General features: G+C 45.4%; 1 protein-coding gene across 7 annotated transcripts in view; it reads right to left on the bottom strand.

Annotated features, from left to right (window-relative positions):
- COL23A1 (collagen type XXIII alpha 1 chain) overlaps positions 1-23828 on the bottom strand; it is a 386992-nt gene that overhangs the window by 57038 nt on the left and 306126 nt on the right. For all 7 annotated transcript variants that reach the window (XM_018050569.1, XM_018050565.1, XM_018050570.1 and 4 more), the window contains exon 3: positions 19415-19459. In XM_018050569.1, coding sequence (XP_017906058.1) covers positions 19415-19459 — 45 coding nt within the window. The remainder of the gene's footprint in view (positions 1-19414; positions 19460-23828) is intronic.

Genomic DNA, 23828 nt, shown 5'->3' with positions numbered 1-23828 from the left:
TAGCAATAGACAAATTTATAAACAGTGTTTTAGTATTTTACTTATGCATATGCAAAGATTTTTAAAAGAACACTAAAATAATCACCGTTTTAGTTAACACTAGTGAGTTAGCATTACTGAACTCTATTATCAGGTTAGAATAAACACATTCTTTAGGAATAGTAATCCCTAATATTTCAAATAGAAAAACCTGAAGCATATGGACACACCTCATTGCATACATTTAGTTGACATTTGTACAAAAACGACAATTTAAAAAACCAACTTTGGACTTCTCTGGTAGTGCAGTGGCTAAGACTCTGGGCTCTCAATGCAGAGGGCCTGGGTTCAATCCCTGGGTGTGGAACCAGAGTCCATATGCCACAACTAAGGCCCCAGTGCAATCAAATGAATAAAAATAAGTAAATATGAAAAAAATCAACTTAAAACACCCTTCAAAATCAGAATAGCTTTTCAGTGCTTGAATGATATTCATACGAATAAGCTACCACTACAATTGTTCTTTTAATGGAGGGTCTTTGTTCTGACATGACAGAAAAGTGTGCTGAAAACCATGCTTCTCTGAGGAGGTTTCTCAGAATTATCTGGGAGGCTGGCTTCCAGGCTACAGTCCTCACTTTGGCTCAAATAAAACTCTTTTCTATTCCTTTTATAGACTGTTTATTGATTATTTTTGTGGACAACTCAGGGGAGCTGACCCACCTCCTCTTTCCTGGGACCCTGCTGCCCCCATGCTCCCCCAGTCACCGTCAAGCCTGACTTTCAAGCACAGCCTTCCCCATAGATCTGAACATGAGAAACCACCCTTCACTGCACGGCCTCCTCTGTTCCTGCCCCAGCTCCTCTCTCCCTCACAGATGTGCTGCTGGAAAGTGGGGTCTCCTCTCGCTCACCTTCCGTTCACCGCGTGACCCTCCGATTCCAATTTCATTCCTACTTCTCCATCAAAATGGCATTCACCAAATTTCCAAGGACCTCCTCCAATCAATAATCCTGACAAGGATTTATTCTCCTTGAACTTATCTTCTTCCTCCTTCTAGAAGCGCTCTCTTTCTTTGGTTTCCAAGATGACACGTCCTTCCACCTCCCTGACTGTTCAGCTGCCTCAGTCTCCTCTCCCAGCCCCACATGCTGAGGCTCCTCAAGGTTCAAGCCTAAGGTTTCTTTTCTTCAGTTATCTGCTCATCAGTCTCCTCTCTCCATCTTCCCCAAAGAGCTCTTTCACACTCATGGCTACACTAGGTGGAAGTGTCCCAAGTGTATATCTCCAGTGCTGACCATACCTCAAAGTCCAGGCTCCCTTTCTGAGCTGCCCACTTGATTTCCCCTTGAATAATCCCATGATTCCTTAAACCAGAATGCGTAGTCATGGTCATGATTTTCTGCCCTCAAACATGCTCCTCTCCAGCTTCTGAACTCAGTGGATGTCATCCCCTCCTTTCCAGCTGGTGAACAGGAAAACGAGGAGTCCTCCTTGACACGATCTGTTTGGCACATTCCCTGCTTGTTGCTCTGGAGCTCATCCACTTGGGTCTCTCCCTAGTACCACAACCTCACCCATGTTACCAGCGTCTCCCGACTGCTGCACTAGCTTCTTTACCCATCTCCCACTTCACTCACCCCACAGACATTCAGTGAGTGCCCACCATTCCAGACACTCTCCTGGGAAAGTGGGATACAGCAGTGAAAGTGACAAGCATCCCTGTCCTAAGGAGTATCCCTGCTAGTGAGGGGACAGCTGAGATACAATAAGCATACACAATGGTATATCACCGGGAAGAGGATAGTGTCATGGAAAGAGAGAGGCAGCGGGACAGGGTATTGCTCCAGGATGAGAAGTACAGCAGCATGTTTGCACAATGGAAGTCGTCAGCAGGAAGGGGAAGGCCTGATGTGTTGGAGAAAGGGGCATTCCTGGAACGGTGCCCTGGAGGAGGCAAGAGGGACTGGCACTGCCACAGCTGTGGGGGAGCCTGGACAAGCCATCCGTGGAAACGGGCAGGGAGGGAGAGCACGCAGGTGTGTGGCTGTGCAGGCGGGATTTGTGGCCGTTCTCCTCCAACTGCCCCAACTGTGCCGGTGAAGTAGGAACTGAGGCCGTGAGTGACAAGTGAGGATTAAGCGGCTGAGGGTGCAAGGGGCTTCTATGAGGTTATCAAGATCCCCAGGAGTTCACCTAGAAGTGGTGTTGGAAAGAGGACTGGAGACCCAGGAACTGAAACCCACTAGCTGTGAAAGTGATGTGCCTGGGATCAGAGACAGCCTCAAATATGTAGACCTCATGTTCTCCGGTCTCCATTCAGAGGCTGTCCGATCTGCAAGTCCGATCTGCAAGTCTGATCATGGCCTGTCCCTTCACTCCTCACTTTCCCATTGTTCTTAAAACAGAGGCTCAGATCCAAAGCCCTGTCTTCACTGTGGGCTGCCCATGCCTCTTCACCTGAGCCCATCGAACTGCTGGCATGAGAGCTGTTATTAATAGAAGGTGGTGGGCAGGCTAGTGGTTATTGGGACTAAGTCAGGTTGGATTCATACCACTGCATGAATCAGGATAAATTCCAAAAGGATCAAAGATTTACAAGTGTCAAAAAAAAAATCATAAAAATCCTAAAGGAAAATGTGGGGAAATTTCTTTCTAACCACGGAGAGGAGCAAGCTTTCCCAAGTACAGTTCATAATTTAGAAGCTATGCCATAAAGTCAGATCCAACCATATAAAAGCAAAAATGTTTGCAAGGCAGAAAGTCAAAAGCCAGAGTGGAAACATTTCCAACTTATGTCACAAAGGCTAGATAGTTGGATATAAAAGTATTCCTAAAAATCCATAATGTCAATAAGATGTTGTGAAATCAGTTTTTGAATTGTTATAAACCACAATAAAATATCCACAGTCAAAAAAAAAAGTATTCCTAAAAATCAACTCTAAAAACATCAATAATCTAACAGAAAAATGGTCAAAAGATATGAATAGAGAGTACACAGAAAATATAGCCCTTAAGTATGTGAAACAAGAAATCTTTATTCTCAATAAAAGAAAGTTAAAACTATATCATATCAGATGAGAAAAAGTGAAAAAATCTGATGGCTTATCATGTCAAGGGAAATGAGGACAGCCACCTCACACATGGGTTGGGAGGATAAATTGGTATATTCTCTGTAGAGAGTTGGCAATACTAATTAAGATGTGAAATTTTTGTACCAATTGCTACAATGATTCTCCTATAAATGAATTCCATAGATATATTAACATACGCATAAGATGAAAGGTGTATAAGAATCTCACTGCAGAACTGGTTGAGATAGTAAAGACAGTAGAAATAGCGCAAGTGGAATGGCTTAAAGAAATGATGGGATGCTTATGAAAGTGGGGTACTAAGCAGCTCTGAAAAAGACTAAAGTAGTTCTGTATGTTCTGACATGGTATATTGTTACATTAAAAAAAAGGCATATAACATTATATTAATAGGTAGCCATTTATACTAAAAAAATTGGTAGACTTTTGTTTGTATAAATGTGGAACATCTCCGTGTGGTCAGAAGAATTTGCATTAAGTTGCTTTCGAGTAGGGGAATAGTTGAGAGAACAGGAGAGGTGGGGAGAGACATCTTTTCACCACGGACTCTTTGGTGCCATCGGATACACATGTGTAGCTCCCAAGTCAGACAAAGCAATAACTTTAACTTAAAAATGGCTGGATTCAGCACTTGTGTTTTTGTCTGGTCCTCCAGCTTTTGCTGCCTTTCCTCACACTCACTTCTAAGCTCCCTTCAATAAAGCTCAGACTGTGATTATCATTCTGAGGGCCTGGGCGCCTGAGATAGGAGCCTGTGGCCTGGTGTAAGGTTCAGCTCAGGAGACGGAGGAGGAGCTGCAATAGTGACCATCACTATTAAAGTCCTCAACAGCTCTTTGCATACTTAAAAGCTGTATTTTCTGTGTACTCTCTCTTCATATCTTTTGACCATTTTTCTATTAGATTATTGACATTTTTAGAGTGGATTTGTAAGAATACTTTTGTATCCAACTACACAGGCCAGAGACTATAAAACTCTCAGAGGAAAACATCGGCAGAACACTCTCTGACATTAATTGCGCAAGATCTTTTTCAATTCATCTCCCAGAAAAATGGAAATAAGAAAAAAAAATAAGCAAATAGGACCTACTTAAACTCAAAATATATGCAGGTTAGGAAGCAACAGTTAGAACTGGACATGGAACAACAGACTGGTTCCAAATAGGAAAAGGAGTACATCAAGGCTGTATATTGTCACCCTGCCTATTTAACTTCTATGCGGAGTACATCATGAGAAACGCTGGGCTGGAAGAAGCACAAGCTGGAATCAAGATTGCCGGGAGAAATATCAATAACCTCAGATATGCAGATGACACCACCCTTATGGCAGAAAGAAAAGAGGAACTCAAAAGCCTCTTGATGAAAGTGAAAGAGGAGAGTGAAAAAGTTGGCTTAAAGCTCAACATTCAGAAAACGAAAATCATGGCATCCAGTCCCATCACTTCATGGCAAATAGATGGGGAAACAGTGGAAACAGTGACAAACATTTCATTTTGGAGCTCCAAAATCACTGCAGATGGTGACTGCAGCCATGAAATTCAAAGACGCTTGCTCCTTGGAAGGAAAGTTATGACCAACCTAGACAGCATGTTAAAAAGCAGTGTCACTACTTTACCAACAAAGGTCCATCTAGTCAGGGCTATGGTTTTCCAATGGTCATGTATGGATGTGAGAGTTGGACTATAAAGAAAGCTGAGTGCCGAAGAATTGATGCTTTTGAACTGCGGTGTTGGAGAAGACTCTTGAGAGTCCCTTGGACTTCAAGGAGATCCAACAAGTCCATTCTAAAGGAACTGAGTGCTGAATATTCATTGGAAGGACTGATGCTGAAGCTGAAACTCCAATACTTTGGCCACCTGATGTGAAGAACTGACTCATTGGAAAAGACTCTGATGCTGGGAGGGATTGGGGGCAGGAGAAGAAGGGGACGACAGAGGATGAGATGGCTGGATGGCATCACCGACTCGATGGACGTGAGTCTGAGTGAACTCCGGGAGTTGGTGATGGACAGGTGCTGCGATTCATGGGGTCGCAAAGAGCTGGACACGACTGAGCGACTGAACTTAACTGAAACTCAAAAGTTTTTGCACAGCAAAGGAAATAATAAACAAAATGAAAAGACAACACACAGGCTGGGAGAAAATATTTGAAAATGATGTGACTGACAAGGGATTAGTCTCCACAATTTACAAACAGCTCATCATCAAAACAAACAATCCAATCAAAAATAGGCAGAAGACCTAAATAGACATTTCTCCGAAGAAGACATACAGATGGCCAATATGCACATAAAAGATGTTCAGCATTTCTCTAGTCATTCAATTCAGTTCAGTTGCTCAGTCGTGTCTGACTCTTTGCGACTCCATGAATTGCAGCATGCCAGGCCTCCCTCTCCTTCACCAACTCCCCGAGTTTGCTCAGACTCACGTCCTTCAAGTCGGTGATGCCATCCAGCCATCTCATCCTCTGCCGTTCCCTTCTCCTCCTGCCCCCAATCCCTCCCAGCATCAGAGTCTTTTCCAATGAGTCAACTCTTTGCATGAGGTGGCCAAAGTATTAGAGTTTAGGCTTTAGCATCAGTCCTTCCAAAGGACACCCAGGACTGATCTTTAGAATGGACTGGTTGGATCTCTTTGCAGTCCAAGGGACTCTCAAGAGTCTTCTCCAACACCACAGTTCAAAAGCATCAATTCTTTGGCACTCAGCTTTCTTCACAGTCCACCTCTCACATCCATACATAACCACTGGAAAAACCATAGCCTTGACTAGACGGACATTTGTTGGCAAAGTAATGTCTCTGCTTTTAAATATGCTATCTAGGTTGGTCATAACTTTCCTTCCAAGCCGTAAGCGTCTTTTAATTTCATGGCTATAATCACCATCTGCAGTGATTTTGGAGCCCCCTAAAAATAAAGTCTGACACTGTTTCCACTGTTTCCCCATCTATTTCCCATGAAGTGATGGGACCAGAATCCGTGATCTTAGTTTTCCGAATGTTGAGCTTTAAGCCAACTTTTTCACTCTCCTCTTTCACTTTCATCAAGAGGCTTTTGAGTTCCTCTTCACTTTCTGCCATAAGGGTGGTGTCATCTGCATATATGAGGTTATTGATATTTCTCCCGGCAATCTTGATTCCAGCTTGTGCTTCTTCCAGCCCAGCGTTTCTCATGATGTACTCTGCATAGAAGTTAAATAAGCAGGGTGACAATATACAGCCTTGATGTACTCTTTTTCCTATTTGGAACCAGTCTGTTGTTCCATGTCCAGTTCTAACTGTTGCTTCCTGACCTGCATACAGGTTTCCCAAGAGGCAGGTCAGCTGGTCTGGTATTCCCATCTTTTTCAGAATTTTCCACAGTTTCTTGTGATCCACACAGTCAAAGGCTTTGGCATAGTCAATAAAGCAGAAATAGATGTTTTTCTGGAACTCTCTAGTTATTAGAGAAATACAAATCAAAACTACAATGAGATATCACCTCACACTAGTCAGAAAGGTTATCATAAAAAAATCCACAAACAATAAATGATGGACAGTGTGTGGAGAGAAGGGAACCCCCCTACACTGATGGTGGGAATGTAAATTGATATAGCCACTATGGAGAACAGTATGAAGGTTCCTTCAAAACTAAAAATAGAGCTACAATAAGACACTGCAGTCCCACTCCTGGGCATATATTTGGAGAAAAAACATGATCCAAAAGGGTACATGCACCCCAATGTTCATTGCAGCACTGTTTACAAGAGCCAGGACATTTTAGCAACCTAAGTGCCCACTGATCAAGGAACGGGTAAAGATGTCGTACATATATACAATGGAATATTACTCAGTCATTAAAAAGAATGAACAAAGGCCATTTGTAGCAACATGGATGGACCTAGAGATTGTCATACTGAGTGAAGTAAGTCAGACAGGGAAGGAGAAATATCATATGCCATCCCTTATATGTGGGAAAAGAAATGATACAAATGAACTTACTTACAAAACAGAAAGGGACTCACAGACTTAGGAAATGAACTTATGGTTGCCGGGAGTGGGGGTGGGGGGAGGGAAGTAGTTAGGGACCTTGGGAAGGTCATATACACACTGTTACGTTCAAAATGGATAACCAACAAGCACTTATTGTATAGGAAATGGAACTCTACTCAATGTTATGTGCCAGCCTGGATGGGAGTGGGGTTTAGGGGAGAACAGATACACGTATATGTATGGCTGAGTCCCTTTGCTGTTCACCTGAAACTCCCACAACATTGTTAATCCGCTATACCCCAATACAAACTAAAAATTTTAAGTTTGGAAGAAAAACATAGGCAGAACACTCTCTGACATAAATTGCAGCAAATTCTTTTTCAATTTATATCTCAGAAAGATGGACATAAAAACAAAAATAAACAAATGGGACCTACTTAAATTCAAAACCTTTTGCACAGTAAAGGAAACAATAAATAAAATGAAAAGACAACCCGCAGATTGGGAGAAAATATCTGCAAATGATGTGACCAAAAAGGGATTAGTCTCCAAAATTTACAAACAGTTCATAAGGCTTAACATCATCAAAATAAACAACCCAATCAAAAAACAGGCAGGAGACCTAAATAGACATTTCTCCAAAGACGTACAGATGGCCAAAAGGCACATGAAAATATGTTCAACATTGCTAATGAGTAAAGAATATAAAATCAAAACTACAAGGAGGTATCACCTCAGACCAGTCAGAATGGCAATCATAAAAATAAAAAATCCACAAACAATAAATGCTGGAGAGGGTGTGGAGAGAAGGGAACCCTCCCACACTGCTTGGTGGAGATGTAATTTGGTACAGCCACTATGGAGAACAGTGTGGAGGCTCCTTAAAAAACTAAGAGCTAGAGCTACCATATGATCCAGCAATCCCACTTCTGGGCATATATACAGAGAAAGCCATGGTCCAAAGTACACATGCACCCTAATATTCATTGTAGCACCGTTTACAATGGGCTTCTCTGGTGGCTCAGATGGTAAAGAATCTGCCTATAGTGCAGGAGACCTGGGTTCAATCCCTGGGTCGGGAAGATCCTCTGGAGGAGAGCATGGCAACCCACTCCAGTATTCTTGTCTGGAGAATCCCCCTGGACAAAGGAGCCTGTAAGGCTACAGTCCATGGGGTCACAAAGGGTCGGACATGACCGAGCGACTAAGCACAGCACAAGACATGGAGGGAACCTAAATGTCCATCAGCAGAGGAATGGATAAAGAAGATGTGGGTAAAATGGATAAAGAAGATATGAGACAATGCCATTTGCAGCAACATGGATGGACCTAGAGACTGTCATATTGAGTGAAGTAAGTCAGACAGGGAAGGAGAAATATCGTATGCTATCCTTTATATGTGGAATCTAAAAAGAAACGATACAGGTGAAGTCATCCTTAAAACAGAAATACTCACAGAGCTAGAGAACAAACTTGCTAAGTGGGAAGAATGGGGGAAGGGATGGTCAGGGAGTTTGGGATCAACACGCACGCACTGCTATGTTTAGGATGGATGACCAGCAGGGTCCTGCTGGGTAGCACAGGTAGCTCTGTGCAATGTTATGTGGCAGCTGATGGGAGGGGAGTTTGGGGGAGAAGGGATACATGTATATGCATGGCTGAGTCCCTATGCTGCCCACCTGAAACTATCATCACATTGTTAATTGGCTATACTTCAATATAAAACAAAAGCTTAAAAATGAGCTCTCTCAAAAAAAAGAAAAATAAGAAAAAGTATCCATCAGTCACTTAGGGCTCATCATGCTCTGGGAACTCCACTATCTCCTTTTCTCAAACATCTCATTTAGCCCCTGCTGCCCCTGCACTTGCACACTTTACAGGTGAAAAAACTGAGGCTCAGAAAGGTTATTATGCCTTGGTCACAGCCTGCTGGAACCCAGCATGATCCAGGCAGCCTGACTTCAAGTCTAACAAAGGGCAAACTGTTTTGGCAGAAAGAGATCTTACATTCACCGAGTGAGGGTGTGTGGCATGTCTGAAGTCACTTAGCTAGTGGCGAGCAGTTCAGGCTGGAAGCAGAGCTGCTGCTGCTGCTGCTGCTAAATCGCTTCAGTCATGTCCGACTCTGTGCGATCCCATAGATGGCAGCCCACCATCCCTGGGATTCTCCAGGCAAGAACACTGGAGTGGGTGGAAGCAGAGCTATGGGACCCCAAACCCACAGCACCTTCCACCATCCTCAGAAGAGTGGCTGGAGTGGGAATGGCAGCATTCCAGAGACCGGTCCCATCACTGGTGGGACAGGACACATCCAGCCCAGCTGAAGTGAAGTGAGCTGAAAGTCAGTGGTGTCTGGCTCTTTGCGACCCCATGGACTATAGAGTCCATGGAATTCTCCAGGCCAGAATACTGGAGTGGGCAGCCTTTCCCTTCTCCAGGGGATCTTCTCAACCCAGGGATTAAACCCAGGTCTCCTGCATTGCAGGCAGATTCTTTACCAGCTGGAGCCACAAGGGAGGTCTAAGAATACTGGAGTGGGTAGCCCATCCCTTCTCCAGCGGATCTTCCTGACCCAGGAATCTAACTGGGCTCTCCTGCATTGTAGAAGGATTCTTGGCCATCTGAATTATCAGGGAAGCCCTCTAGCCCGGCTGAGAGACTTTAAACACACCATCCCCTCTCATGAGCCCTTCTGGCACCACATCACTAGTCACCATCACTTAGCACTGGCACTAGCATTACAACCTCGTTCTTCTGGGCACCTCAATCCCACCAACCAGCAGGTGCTGTGCGCTTAGTTGCTCAGTTGTGTCTGACTCTCTTTGACCCCATGGACTGTAGCCCACCAGACTCCTCTGTCCACGGAATTCTCCAGGCAAGAATACTGGAGTGGGTTGCCATGAATTCCTCCAGGGGATCATCCCCATTCAGGGACTGAACCCAGGTCTCCTGCATTGCAGGCAGATTCTTTACCATACGAGCCACCAGGGAAACCCAGAGGGGCTTTAAAAAATGCTCACCCCTTCCCAGGGCTTCCCATTCACATGGAATAACAACACCTAGACTCAGGAGACACAGCACTCCTGTGTGGCCCTGCTACTTGCTCTATCAGGCTTAGCTACGCACTGGGTCTCACTTGTCTCTCTCTCTCAGTTCCCCAAGGGCCCAGCTCTCTTCAGACCCAGGACATTCACACCTGACTTCACAACCGTGAAACTGAAGACATCTCCTCACCTTTTGCTCTTGCTTCCATCACAGCTGCCTGCTATTTTCTTTCAAGCACTTATCATAGTCTCTACTCCTGAAATCCATTTATGTGTGTTTTGTTTATTGTCTGTCAGCCCCACCAGCAAGGCAGCTCCCTGAGAGCTGGGGCTCTGTGTGTCTGGCTTCCCATCATTTCCCTGAGGCCTAGAACAGAACCTGGCAGACACAAGCACTTTGTAAATACATGCTGAGTGGATGGGAGGAGAGAAGGTCAGGAGAGCCGAGCCCTCGACTCCTGACTTCATTGTATAGTCAGTCATTGATATCTAAGGTTGGGAATGGTTCCATGACTCTCCAAGATACCCAAATCCAAAGATGCCCAAATCCCTTGTATAAAATAGTTATATTTGCATATAACCTACGCAGTCCTCTTGTATATTTGAAAGCATTTCTAGATTACTTGTCATACCTCATACAATGTAAATACAGTGTAAATACTATGTAAATAGTTGCTGATGCACAGGAAATTCAAGTTCTGCCTTTTGGAACCTTCTGGAAATTAAAATTCTGATACGTGGTTGGTTAACTCCATGGAGGGCAAACCATACAGGATTTGTGCAGTGGCCGCCAGCAGCCTCTGGAGATGGACTCGCTGGCCAGCCAAGAGCTTGGCTTGGGCTGTCCAGGGGTTTCCCTGCTTAGAAAGTGAGGCTGGCTGTAGGGTCTCCAGGAGGCCACGTGGGGGTCCGGCCAGGGCCTGGCTCCATTCTGCACATGGTTTTCAAGTATGTGTTTCAGGCATTGGCTGGATATGCTTTATTTGCTATTGGGAATGTGGGAGCAATTAATAGGAGTCAGATAACGTGGGAAATAAAATGGGTCTGAGGGAGCAGAGGGTTCGATGGTTTTGGAGCCTCTTTAACCGAACTGATACAGCCTGACAGGGACAGTGTTTCCCAAGTGGGGAGCCAAGTCTTCTCACGCCTCAGGGTTAGAAGGGTATAGGACCTGCTCCTTGACAGCCAAGCAGAGGTGGGCGGAGGGCCTGGGGCCTACAACGCCTATCTACCTAGAGCTCTAACCCTTCTGGGGATGATCATTTCCTGAGTGTTTCCCAAAGGCTGTATTCCCAGAAAAGCAAACTGGGAAGAATTCCCACAGTCTGGCAAGTACATGGCCTGCACACTGGAGGTGAGGCTGGCCTTAGTGCAGAAGGCTGCTGGGGTCACCGTCCCTGCTCACAACCCACACCTGCCCTTCTGGCCTGTGCCTGGACAACTGACTCCCACTCTGCCGGCTCCCTGCTCTGCCCAACAGGCTCTGGCTCCTATCCAGGCCTCTGCCTCTTCCCACTCAGCAGCCTGGGTTACAAGGCCTGGCTCTTGACTCTTGGAAGCCCACTGACCCATGAGGAAATGACCTTCAGCCATGCTTCTCTGGGGCTTTCCCCAGGGGAGCAGAGTGGTCCAAGGCTTTTGAACTGAGTTTGCAGGTAGATGAAATGAGGCTTGGAGGCTGGAAAATCGAGAGCCAGTACTGAGTCAGCAAGCCAAGCGCTTAGGTCAGGCCTCAGGCCCTGGATTTAATCAGGGCAATACTGCCAGGAAGTGTGGAGGCCTTAGAACCTGGCTCTCCAGCTCATGAGCTCCAGACCTTGAGCAAGCACCTGTCCTGGTGGAGGCAAAGTCTGCTTGGGAGAAACATGGGGAGTAACAATCCTGCTTCTCTGGACTGCTACGAGGACTGAGTAAGATATTGTGTGCACATAAAGTGCCCAGGACAACAGTGGCTCAGAGGAGGCACCAAAGCCCAATGCTGGCTGCAGTTACAGTGCAGCGTTCTTCCTCTTTCTAACACATGCATGCATTCTGTGCAGACACACACGTAGACTCACAGAAAGAAGAGAAACACAGATGGTGGTTTTCCATTGTTTGGTTCATGTTGCCAAACAAACACTGACTGCACAACAGGTTTAAAGAGTCTCGTTTTGAAACGGCACCTGAGACGGGTCTCCAGCGTTTTGGCGTGGAGGTTTGCTCTGGCAATCACCCTAGTCAGACTCTGTGCAGGGCAGGCAGTGGTGCTAATTAGAAGCCTAAGTGAAAAGTAAACTCATTGGATTAAAGAAAAAAAGAAACCTATTGAAGTGTAATTCATATACCATGAAATTCACTCTTAAGCATAAACAAGTAATTTTTTATATATTCACAGAATTGTGTAACCATCATCATTGTGTAATTTTCTTTCAGTTCAGTTCAGTTCAGTCTCTCAGTTATGTCTGACTCTTTGCGACCCCATGGACTGCAGCACGCCATGCTTCCCTGTCCATCACCAACTCCTAGAGCTTAATCAAACTCAGGTCCATCGAGTCAGTGATGCCATCCAACCATCTCATCCTCTGTTGTCCCCTTCTCCTCCTGCCTTCAATCTTTCCCAGCATCAGGGTCTTTTCCAATGAGTCAGTTCCTCACATCAGGTGGCCAAAGTATTGGAATTTCAGCTTTAGCATCAGTCCTTCCAATGAATATTCAGGACTCAGTTCCTTTAGGAGGGACTGGTTGGATCCCCTTGCAGTCCAAGGGACTCTCAAGAGTCTTCTCCAGCACCACAGTTCAAAAGCATCAATTCTTCGGCGCTCAGCTTTCTTCACAGTCCAGCTCTCACATCCATACATGACCATTGGGAAAACCATAGCTTTGACTAGACGGACCTTTGTTGGCAAAGTAGTGACACTGCTTTTTAACATGCTGTCTAGGCTGGTCATAACTTTTCTTCCAAGGAATAAGCATCTTTGAATTTCATGGCTGCAGTCACCATCTGCAGTGATTTTGGAGCTCCAAAATAAAAAGTTTCTCACTGTTTCCACTGTTTCCCCATCTATTTGCCATGAAGTGATGGGACTGGATGCTGTGATCTTAGTTTTCTGAATGTTGAATTTTTTTTTTATTTTTTTTAATTTTTTTTATTTTTTTTTTAAATTTTAAATGTTGAATTTTAAGCCAACTTTTTCACTCTCCACTTTCATCAAGACGCTCTTCAGTTTTTCGCTTTCTGCCATAAGGATGGTGTCATCTGCATATCTGAGGTTATTGATATTTCTCCCAGCAATCTTGATTTCAGCTTGTGCTTCATCTAGCCCAGTGTTTCTCATGATGTACTCTGCATATAAGTTAAATAAGCAGGGTGACAGTATACAGCCTTGACGTACTCCTTTCCTGATTTGGAACCAGTCCATTGTTCCATGTCCAGTTCTAACTGTTGCTTCTTGACCTGCATACAGATTTCTCAGGAGGCAGCTCAGGTAGTTTGGTATTCCCATCTCTTGAAGAATTTTCCCCAGTTTGTTGTGATCCACACAGTCAACGGCTTTGGTGTTGTCAATAAAGCAAAATTTTCATTATCCTTCATTAAAAAAAAAACCAGAATGTGTCTTTTAAAAATAATTTCATGTATGTGTGTATGTACTTTTACTGTTGGTTGCACTGGGTCTTCATTGCTATGAGGGATTTTCTCTAGCTGCAGCAAGCAGGGGCTGCTCTCCAGTTGTGCTGTGTGGGCTCCTCATCGTGGCGGAGCACAGGTTCTAGGGTGAGTTGGGTTCAGCAGTTGTGGCTCCCAGGCTCTAGACACAGGCCAATAGTTGTGGTGCAAAGGCTTAGTTGCTCTGCGGCATGTGGGATCTTCCTGGATCAGGGATCAACCCAACTCTCCTGCACTGGCAGAATGATTCTTCCCGCTGAGCCACCAGGGAAGCCCTACCTTTCATTTTTGAAAGAGAGTTTTGCTGGATGTATGCTTCTAGGTTGGTAGTTTGTATTTTTTTTGTCGTTTGAATAGGTCAGGTCATCCGATTGCCTTCTAGCCTCTATTATTTCTGGTGGGAAGTCAGGATTTTTATGTTATTGAAGTTCTCTTGTATGGATGAGTCATTTCTCTCTTGCTGCTTTCAAGACTTCCTCTTTGACTTTCAGTATTTTGCTGTAATATGTCTGGGTCTGATTCTTAGATCTATAGAAAAATCTATTTATGCTTAGTATAATTTCTCAGAAGGTAGGACTTATGTGTATCAATTTGCTACTTAATTTCTGTCTGTCTTATATCTTTTTATTTTTGCCTGCTAATGCAGCATGTGGGATCTTAATTCTTTGACAAGGGATCGAACCTGGGTCCCTTGCAGGGGGTGTGGATTTGATCCCTGGTTGAGGAACTAAGATCCCATATGCCACACAGTGCAGTCAAAAATGAAAAAAAAAGTACGTTTATACTCTTTCATATTTATCTGTTATTTCACTGAAACTCTTTAATTCTGTGTGTGTGGATTTAAATTAATGTCTAATGTCCTTAAATTTTAGACTGAAGGAATCCCTTTAATATTTCTTGTAGAGCAGACTGCTAGTGATGAATTCTCTTCATTTTGCTTTCCTGGGCATGTCTTAGTTTCTCTTTCACTTTTCAAGAATAGTTTTTCTTGTTATAGAGTTCTTTGTTGACAATTTTTTTTTCCTATTACTTTGAATATGTCATACCAACTGCCTTATGACTTTTGTGGTTTCTGATAAGAAATCAGCTATTAATCTTATCAAGGATTCCGTTTCTGTGATGAGTCATTGTTCTTTCACTGCTTTCAAGATTCTTTCTTTCACGTGTGTGTGGAGAAGGCACTCTTCCTTCGACAGGATCATCTCAATTGACATATCTTCAAGTATGCTGGTTCTTCTGCCAGCCCAAATCTACTTTTGAGCCATATTAGTGAATTAATCATTTCAGTATTATACTTTACAGCTTCAGAATTTCTATTTTGTTCCTTTAAAAATACTTTCTGTCTTTTTATTGGTAATCTCCATTTGGTGGTACATAATTTTTATAGTTTCTTTTAATTATTTAGACATGATTTCATTTAGTTCTTTGAACATATTTGCAATAGCCATTATAAAATCTTTGTCTAGTAAGTTCATCTGGGCTTACTCACTGATAGTTTTAACTGCTTTTCCCCACTGTTTCCCCTCATTGCCACACTTTCTTATATCTTTGTGTGTCTCATAATTTTTGTTAAAAACAGTACTTCAAATAGTCTAATGTGGCCGCTCTAGAAATTAGATGCTCCTCCTCCTTTCCAGAGTTTGTTGTTGTTGTTTGTTCAGGGGCTTTTCTGAGCTGAATGTGTATCCATTTTCTCTGAAATGTGTACTCTTTGTCATGGCAGTTACTGAATTCTCTGCTTAGTTTGCTTAACTGTCAGCTTAGGACAGAGGTTTTCTTTAATGCCTTGAACTGGTAGATCTCCCATTCTGTGCCAAGGGACTCTTTGTGTGTGTTGAGCAAAATTTCAACACTCTATCAGGTTACAACTCTGCCTTTGCCTTCACTTTTTGCTTGAATGGAGCCTCAAGGTCAGTGAGAGGTGAGAGACTGGGGTTCTTTTAGGTCTTTCCCTACACAGGCATGTGTATTCTAGATCCCCAGGTATCTGTTGGAGCGTTTTAAAGCTTCTTTGGACAGTTCATCCCCTTGATTTTCATTTAAGTTGCTGGGTCAGCTTCTTGTTGCTCCAACTGGTATTGCCACCTTAGGCAGCTGCCATGTTAAACAATTGTTGCTGAGTGTTTCTGGCAAACACTCTTAGGATATGGCTTTTCCCAGTGAGTGAGCTCTGCATCAGTTCAAAAAAAAAAAAAAAAAAAAGACGAGTCATGTGTATGGGCATTTCCAGGGAGCTGACAGTGATAGGTTTTGGAGAATGAGCATTTGAGGAGCTTCAAACTTGTTCTGCCATCTCCCGTGGCTGCTCATTTTCACAGGTATTGTGACTGTGAGGGTGTGATGATTTTAGGGTTACCATGGGGCTGGGGAGATGAGCAAATTAAAAAGCTGCAAACCTCACTGCTCTCAGCAAGGTTCAGACCTTTTTTATAAAATTAACATTTCTTAGGTTGTTACCAGACATTGATTTTCAGAATTCGGAAAAGGTCACTTTCTTCCTAGCGTTCTTGTGGCTTTTATGGAGGAGCTGATTTTCAGAGGTCCTTACTTTACCATTCCGGCAGTGCTTCTGCTGTATTTTTAGAAAGTGGACCAGGGTGGATAGAAAACCTTAACACTAAAACTGCTGATCTAAGGCTGGCACCTGCAGAGATCTGGTGAGTGGCTCCATTTGTCTCTATAGATTTAGCACAGCCAAGCAAAATTTGTTTTCATCCTTGTCCCTTCCTGCCTCCTAACCCTTTATCCTTCATTTGCCCATCAGTCCTTCTTTCTCTCTCTCTCCTCCCTTTCCTCCCTATTTCCTGTCAATAAGAATTTATTGGTCATCTCTTTAGTGCCCGGGGTCAAACTCCTGCTCTGAGGAGCCCATACTTTGGTGGAGAAGGACATGTTTGCAGAGCAGACCACCAGCACTTCAGGGAGTTCTGGGATCGAGGGAGGCATCTAGGGCTGGGGGAGCCAGGAAAGACTGATCGATGCTCATGGAGAAAGGGGAAGCCAGAAGGAGAAAAAAAAATCCTGCGCAAGTTCCCTAGAAAGAGGATCCCAAGGATACTGCTGGGCTTCCCCAGCTGAGAAACAGGCTACTGGGGAGATGAAAAATCCGTTCTATTATGATAAACATACAAACACCCTGAAGGACCTGTGAAGTATATTCCAGGCAAAGGCTCCCACTGGGAGCTGGAGAGGCCCCATCTCCACAGGCAGGCTGGGTCAGTTCTGTCTTGCAGCAGCAGCAAGAAACCCTCTCAGCCAGATATTGTCCCACCAGGCAAACAAACACAAACTTTTCTCCCTGGGGCTCAAGAAAAGCCTGGTTTGTACAGGGGAAGGAACCAAAGCCAAGAGGTGCGTGTATGTGAAACTATCTAGAAATAAACACGAGGCCCAGCCAAAGCTAATCAGAGAGGGACGTCTGCTCTGTGCCACTCACACCATTCTGTGATGGGCAGACCACAGGGCACCGTGTGGGAAAGGGCAGTGACGGGGAGGAGGGGCTGCCCACCCCTTGCCCAGCAGCTGACCTTAGACAAGACATTTCTCCCCCTGAAGCATCAGTTTCCTTATCTACAAAATGGGGATAATAACAAATTCTTATCTTTTGCAGAGCTCTGTGAGGATCACATGAGATGAAGGACTTGAGAGGACACAGCATGGGGTCAGGGGTCCACTGAGTCCTTGGTTTTCCCTTGACTTTTAGATCAGTTATGAACTGGAGTCATAATTCTAATGAGTTTTTGAGTCATATTATACTTTGTCCTAAAAAAAGTCACCATCTATTCCTCTTTTTCTTAGAAAAGGACACCAGGAGCTTACAATAAAAGGCAATAAAATCTTCTATGAGAGCAGAAATGAGAACTGAGTGATGAAGTGTGTATTTGGCAGGGAGTGGTGCGGTGGTGGGGGGGGGGCGGGGAGGTGATTACACAGAAAATCCATTATAATCAAATACAAAATAGTCTCCAGTTTCTGGAAGTCAAAGCAAACAGAGTACCATGAAAGGCATTTCCTGCCAGCGGACTCTGGGGAGTTTATCTGGTAAGGAACTAGACTGGGTAAGCATGCAGCAAATCGAGGGGACAGGAGGCCCATGCCCAGGGCCAGGAAGAAGAATCTGAGCTTCGCAGAGAGCCTGCCTTGTTTCTCCCAGAGTCAGTCTGCCTGGGGTCCTCCTGATGGTGGAGCATGGTTACCACCATGGTCTCCTTATGAAGTTGCCTAGGGGCTGAGCATGCGTGCATTCATCCATTCATGGTTCTGTGCATTTCCAGTCCTTGGAGGCTCCTCGGCACCAGGCTGTTAACTGCGTGCTGTAGACTTATCCCCCGCCAGAAGGATTAGATAAGACTTTGGAGGAGATGCTTGAGCTAGGCCAAAAGGACAAAGCATAGTGAACTTGGGGTTATAGTCCAGGTACAGGAGGAGAGATCTGGGTAGGGGAGGATATGAGCACAGGGTCAGAGGAGGAGGACCCTGGATGTAGCTGGAGGTGGGGGGCATGGGAGGAGTAGTGGTGAGAACTGTGCCGATGAGGCTGTGCTGAGACAGACTGAGGCGGACAGATGGGAGGTTTGGTGTGGGAGTGGGGAGGGAGGGATCAAGGAGGACGCCCCTTGTCTGCATAGGGAAGCAGGTGGCTGGAGGTCTCCTCCCTGCAATGGGGAGCTGGATGAAAGCAGGCTAGGGGATGTGCTGGGTTCAGTGGGGCCAGGTTCAATCTCTGGGTCGAGAGGGGATGACTTGGCTAGAGGAAGGAAGAGGGGCGTTATCAGCATTATGGGGGTGCCAGAGCCACAGGGGTGGGAGAGAAAGAAGGTCAAGGGCAAATCCATTTAAGAGGCAAGTGGGGTCCCATAGGAAAGGTATATGAGAAGGGGTCAGAGATGCGGGCGAAAACATAGGCAAGAGTCAGTGGGGGGCCAGGGGGAACAGCCAATGTGAGGCTCAGGAAGAGAGACAGCAATGCATTTGCGTCTGCCCGTGTGGCCACCAGGAGGTCAGTGGTAACCTTTGGCCAAAATGATGTGAGTGGAGTGGCAGTGAGAAGAGACTGGAGGGGCTGGGAGGAGTGGAAGGCAAGGTGGAGGAGATGGGAGCCCGACAGGGGTGTGCAGCCTCTGAGGGAAGCTTCACGGTGAGTTGGGGGAAGGGTACAAAAGAGTGCATTATGGGTGAAAGGAAGATGGCAGGAGGGAGGCTGGCAGCAAGGGCACGCTGGTCTGCAGCTTGTATGGCAGGAAAGTGAAAGGGTCTTCTCCTGGTGGCTCTGCCAAGGGAAGGACCGGCCAAGTCTGCGGAGGGACGGGGACACAGAGGAGAACCATCTTGTGTCAAGGGACCCAGGGTAGCAACCCTGGGTGGTGGAATCACCATTTATTCCCACAAAGACAGGAGGTCATTTCAGAGTGGGAGATGGGGGATTAAAATTTCTGAGGCTGATAATGAGGTTCCGGGAGTGGCCGAGGGCATAGAAGGGACTGTCACTGGAACTGTGACACTGGAATGATGTCAAGAAGGCGGCACTGGGCACTGCAGCTCTGGGGACAGTGGCTGGAATTGGAGGGGGAGACAGAGACCTGGTCCTTGGTTATGCGCTGGTGCGGGGACTGGCACCTCCAGCCAGGTTCCAGGTCAAGGGCAGACTTTCAGGTCGAGGTTTAGGAACTAAGAAAACCTGGGACTCACCGGGATCACCTCTTCTTCCGGGCTTGCCACGCCGTCCAGGGGGGCCTAGACAGGAAAACAAGGATGGACTCTTTAAGATGGGAAGCCAGTGGGCTTGGGGACAGCCTGCCTGCTGCCAGCTGCCTCCAACTCACACGCATTGCAGCAGCCAGGGGGCTAGCCTGCCCACCACCTTGCTGGCTGGGAGAGTGGAGAGGAGTGTGAAGCTCTGTCTCCTGCCGCTCCCTTACCCCTGCTCCCCTGGATCATCCTTATTTGTTGCATTCTCATCCCCCACTCATTCATTTAGTTATTCGATTATCTGTTTATTATTTCATTCACAAGTCCTTTCCCATTCAAAAATGTATACTGCCTAGAAACTCTTGAGGCAGGAGATTGCCACTGAGAAACTTCAGACTTACAAGAAAAATTAGGCTGAGGATGGCAGTTATCTTATGAAAGCCTGGACAAATGCTTTTTAATATTCACTAAAATAAAGCAACAGAGAGAGCACACCACATAAAGACACTGTCGTGTGTACATGCTTAGTCGCTAAGTCGTGTCTGACTCTTTGCAACCCCATGGACTGTAGCCCACCAGGCTTCTCTGTCCATGGGATTCTTCAGGCAAGAATACTAGAGTGGGTTGCCATGCCTTCCTCCAGGGCTTCTTCCCAACCCAGGGATCAAACCCAGGTCTTCCGCATTGCAAGCGATTCTTTACCATCTGATGCCCTTCTCCAAAAGACACTATCATGGCATCTCAGTTGCTTAAACTCAGTGATAACAGGCTCTATCCTCTCCATCTACCTCCTTCCTCTGTTCACTAAACACTGGCACCTCCCTCCCCTTCCCCACAGCTCTAGGGAGACACATACAGTTCTTGTGATTTATTGCACATAACGTGCACACTGATGCACGTGCTTTTTGGTATCCAGTCTCATCCACATGGTTTTGCACTTTCCGAATCTGATGTAGACCATCCTGCCTTCGCCTTCTGCCCCGGGGCCTATATCAGCCCCCAAGACCAGAGTGACCGAGATGCTGAAGAGGGAGAGGGCTCTGGGTACCGGCACAGGCGGCAGGGCTCAGAGAACAGCTCACCTGGCCTTGGAGTGGAGGGCGGAGCTCATGCCTCCTTGCCTTCCCCTCCCTGGCTGTCTTTTCACTCCCCGTTAGTCTAACTACCTCTGGTTCTTTCTCCTGTTTTCTCAGGTGCTGGAGAAGGTGTGCAGAAACGAAGTCACAGGCATTAGACTGTAATTTATACCTCTCTTCATCCTGCCCCTCCCTCAGTGTGCTCCCAGCTCTGGGCTGGGCCCGGAGGCAACTGAGGAACAGCCTGTGTCATAAGCACTGTTCTTTCCTGTAAAAGTCAACTTTAAGGGGATTTTCCTGATGTTCCAGTGGTTAGGACTTTGCTTCCCAATGCAGGGGTTTTAGGTTTGATCCCTGGTGGGGGAGCTAAGATCCCACATGCCTCAGAGCCAAAAAACTAAAACATAAAACAGAACCAATATTGCAACAAATTCAATAAACTTTAGAAATGGTCCACATAAAAAAAAAATACTTAAAAAGCCAACTTTAAACCCCCTCGAAAATTCCTGGAACAATCGCAGAGTAGAGGCAGAGACTAGCCATGAACCAGGTCTGTGGCAGGATGGCTCACTGAGAAATTAGTGTGACTGTGTGTGTTTCCCTTTATTGTTCTCTTCATTTTTAAGCGGGTAGTCATCCCCACTTGTGGGCCTCCTGGGTAGCTCAAATGGTAAAGAGTCTGCCTGCAATGCAGGAGGCCTGGGTTTGATCCCTGCGTAAGGAAGATCCCCTGGAGAAGGGCATGGCAATCCACTCCAGTATTCTGGCCTGGAGAATCCCATGGACAGAGAAGCCTGGTGAGCTACAGTCCATGGGATCGCAGAGTCAGACATGTCCGAGCGCCTATCACACACACACACACACACGACCATTTGTGCCCCTGGAATAGGGGTCTGGGACAGAGCAGAAAAGCAGAGGCAGCCCCAGGTCAACGGTGCTTCCGACTTTTGTTAGGGGGAGCGTCCTGGATGGGGAGGACGGAGGGCTTCCGAGGAAGAGAGAGACTCCTGTGGGGGGGAGGAGGCCCCTCAGTTACACACTAGACTCTGAGACCTTTGCAAACCCCATGGGTGAGTTAAGAATGAATTTCATGCCAGCCTTATGGACTGGGGGGCTTGAGCTTAGGAGATTAAACAAACGTTAAAAAGTGAGAAACCTGCTATTTCTTGCGCTACTGAGTTTGTAGTTAAAAATGTTTTTATTGTGGTCACAAACATAAAATTCACTGTCTCAACCTTCTTTATGTGTATAGTATAGTAGTGCTAATTAAACACACACTGTCATGCAACAAATTTCTAGAACTTTTTCAGCTTCCAAAACTGAAATTCTGTATCTACTGAACAACTCCCATTCTGCCCTTCTCTCCAGCCCCTGGAAACTGCCGTTCTGCTTTGTGTTTCTAAGAGTTTAACGATTTCAGGTATCTCAGACACATGGAATCACGCAGTATTTGTCTTTTTGTAATTGGCTTCTTTCATTTAGCATAACGTCCTCAAGGTTCATCCATGTCTCAACATATGATAAGACTTCATTTCCTTAAAAAAAAACTTTATATATATATAATAAATATATATATTTAAATTAATTAAATATAATTTCCCTGATGGCTCAATGGTAAAGAACCTGTCTGCAATGCGGGAGATCTGGGTTTGATCCCTGGGTCAGGAAGATCCCCTGGAGAAGGGAATGGCAACCCACTCCAGTATTCTTGCCTAGAGAATCCCATGGACAGAGGAGCCTGGTGGGCTACAGTTCATAGGATCACAAAGAGTCAGCCACTGCCAACACTTGAGTAATCTTTGCCTGCGCTGAGTCTTCGTTGTGTTGCCGGGATTTCTCCAGCTGTGGGGAGTGGAGGCTGCTCTCCAGCTGTGGGGTGTGGGCTTCCCACTGCGGTGGCGCCTCTTGCTGCAGAGCATGGGCTCCAGAGTGTGGGCTTAGCAGGTGTGGTGCACAGGCTTAGTTACTCTGTGGCATGTGGGATCTTCCTGGAACAGGATTGAATACGTGTCCCCTGTATTGGCAGACGGAGTCTTCTCCACTGTACCACCAGGGAAGTCCTTTTTTTTTTAAGGCTGAATAATGGTTGGTATAGTCAAAGCTATGGTTTTTCCAGTAGTCATGTACGGATGTGAGAGCTGGACAATAAAGAAGCCTGAGTGCCGAAGAATTGATTCTTTTGAACTGTGGTGTTGGAGAAGACTCTTGAGTGTCCCTTGGACAGCAAGGAGATCAAACCAGTCAGTCCTAAAGGAAGTCAACCCTGGGTATTCTTTGGAAGGACTAATGCTGAAGCTGAAGCCCCAGTACTTTGGCCACCTGATGTGAAGAGCCGACTCACTGGAAAAGTCCCTGATGCTGGGAAATACTGAGGGCAGGAGGTGAAGGGGCCACAGAGGATAAGATGGTTGGATGACATCTTCAACTCAATGGAGATGAATTTGAGCAAACTCCGGGAAATAGTGAAGGGCAGGGAAGCCTGGCGTGTGCAGTCCACGGGGTCGCCAAGAGTCGGACAGGACTGAGCAACTGAACAATAGTCCGTTGTGTGTGTCTGCCACATTTTCTTCATCCATCCATCTTTTTTTTTTTTTGCTGTTCGGGGTCTTCACTGTGGTACGTGGGCTCTCTAATTGTGGTGTGTAGGCTCGGTTGCCCCACGGGCATATGGGATCTTAGATCCCTGACCACAGATTGAACCCTCATCCCCTGCATTAGAAGGTGGATTTTTAAATACTAGACCACCAGGGAAGTCCTATCTTCATCCATTCATCTTATTAGTTGACGGACACTTGGGTTTCTTCTACCTCTCGTGAACAATGCTACAATAACATGGGTGTGCAAGTATCTCTTCAGGATCCTTTTTCAACTGTTTGGGAAACATACTCACAAGCAGAATTGTTGGATCATATGGTAATTCTATTTTTAATTTTTTGAGGAAATGCTATTTTCTTCTCTATAGTGGCTACATTATTTTATATCCCCACCAACAATGCACATGTGTTTTGTTATTTCTCCACATCCTTGCCAACACTTGTTACTTTCTGTCTTTTTTTTTTTTCATAGTGGCCATCCTAATGGGTATGAGGTGATATCTTGTGGTTTTGACTTGCATTTCTCTAATAATTAGTGATGTTGTGTACCTGTTAGTTATTTATATATCTTCTTTGAAGAAATGTCTATTCAGATCTTTTGCCCAGTTTTAAGTTGAATTGTTCTTTTGTTGCTGAGCTGTAGGGGTTTTCTATTTATTTATTTTTAGTTGAAGGATAATTGCTTTAAAATGTTGCGTTTGGCTCTGCCATACATCAGCCTGAATTGGCCATAGGTATACATAT

Source organism: Capra hircus, chromosome 7 (genome assembly GCF_001704415.2).
Source record: "Capra hircus breed San Clemente chromosome 7, ASM170441v1, whole genome shotgun sequence".
In the NCBI taxonomy this organism is placed as follows: domain Eukaryota; kingdom Metazoa; phylum Chordata; class Mammalia; order Artiodactyla; family Bovidae; genus Capra; species Capra hircus.
The sequence above is the reverse complement of the archived record's forward strand: the minus strand, read 5'-3'. Positions and strand labels throughout refer to the sequence as shown.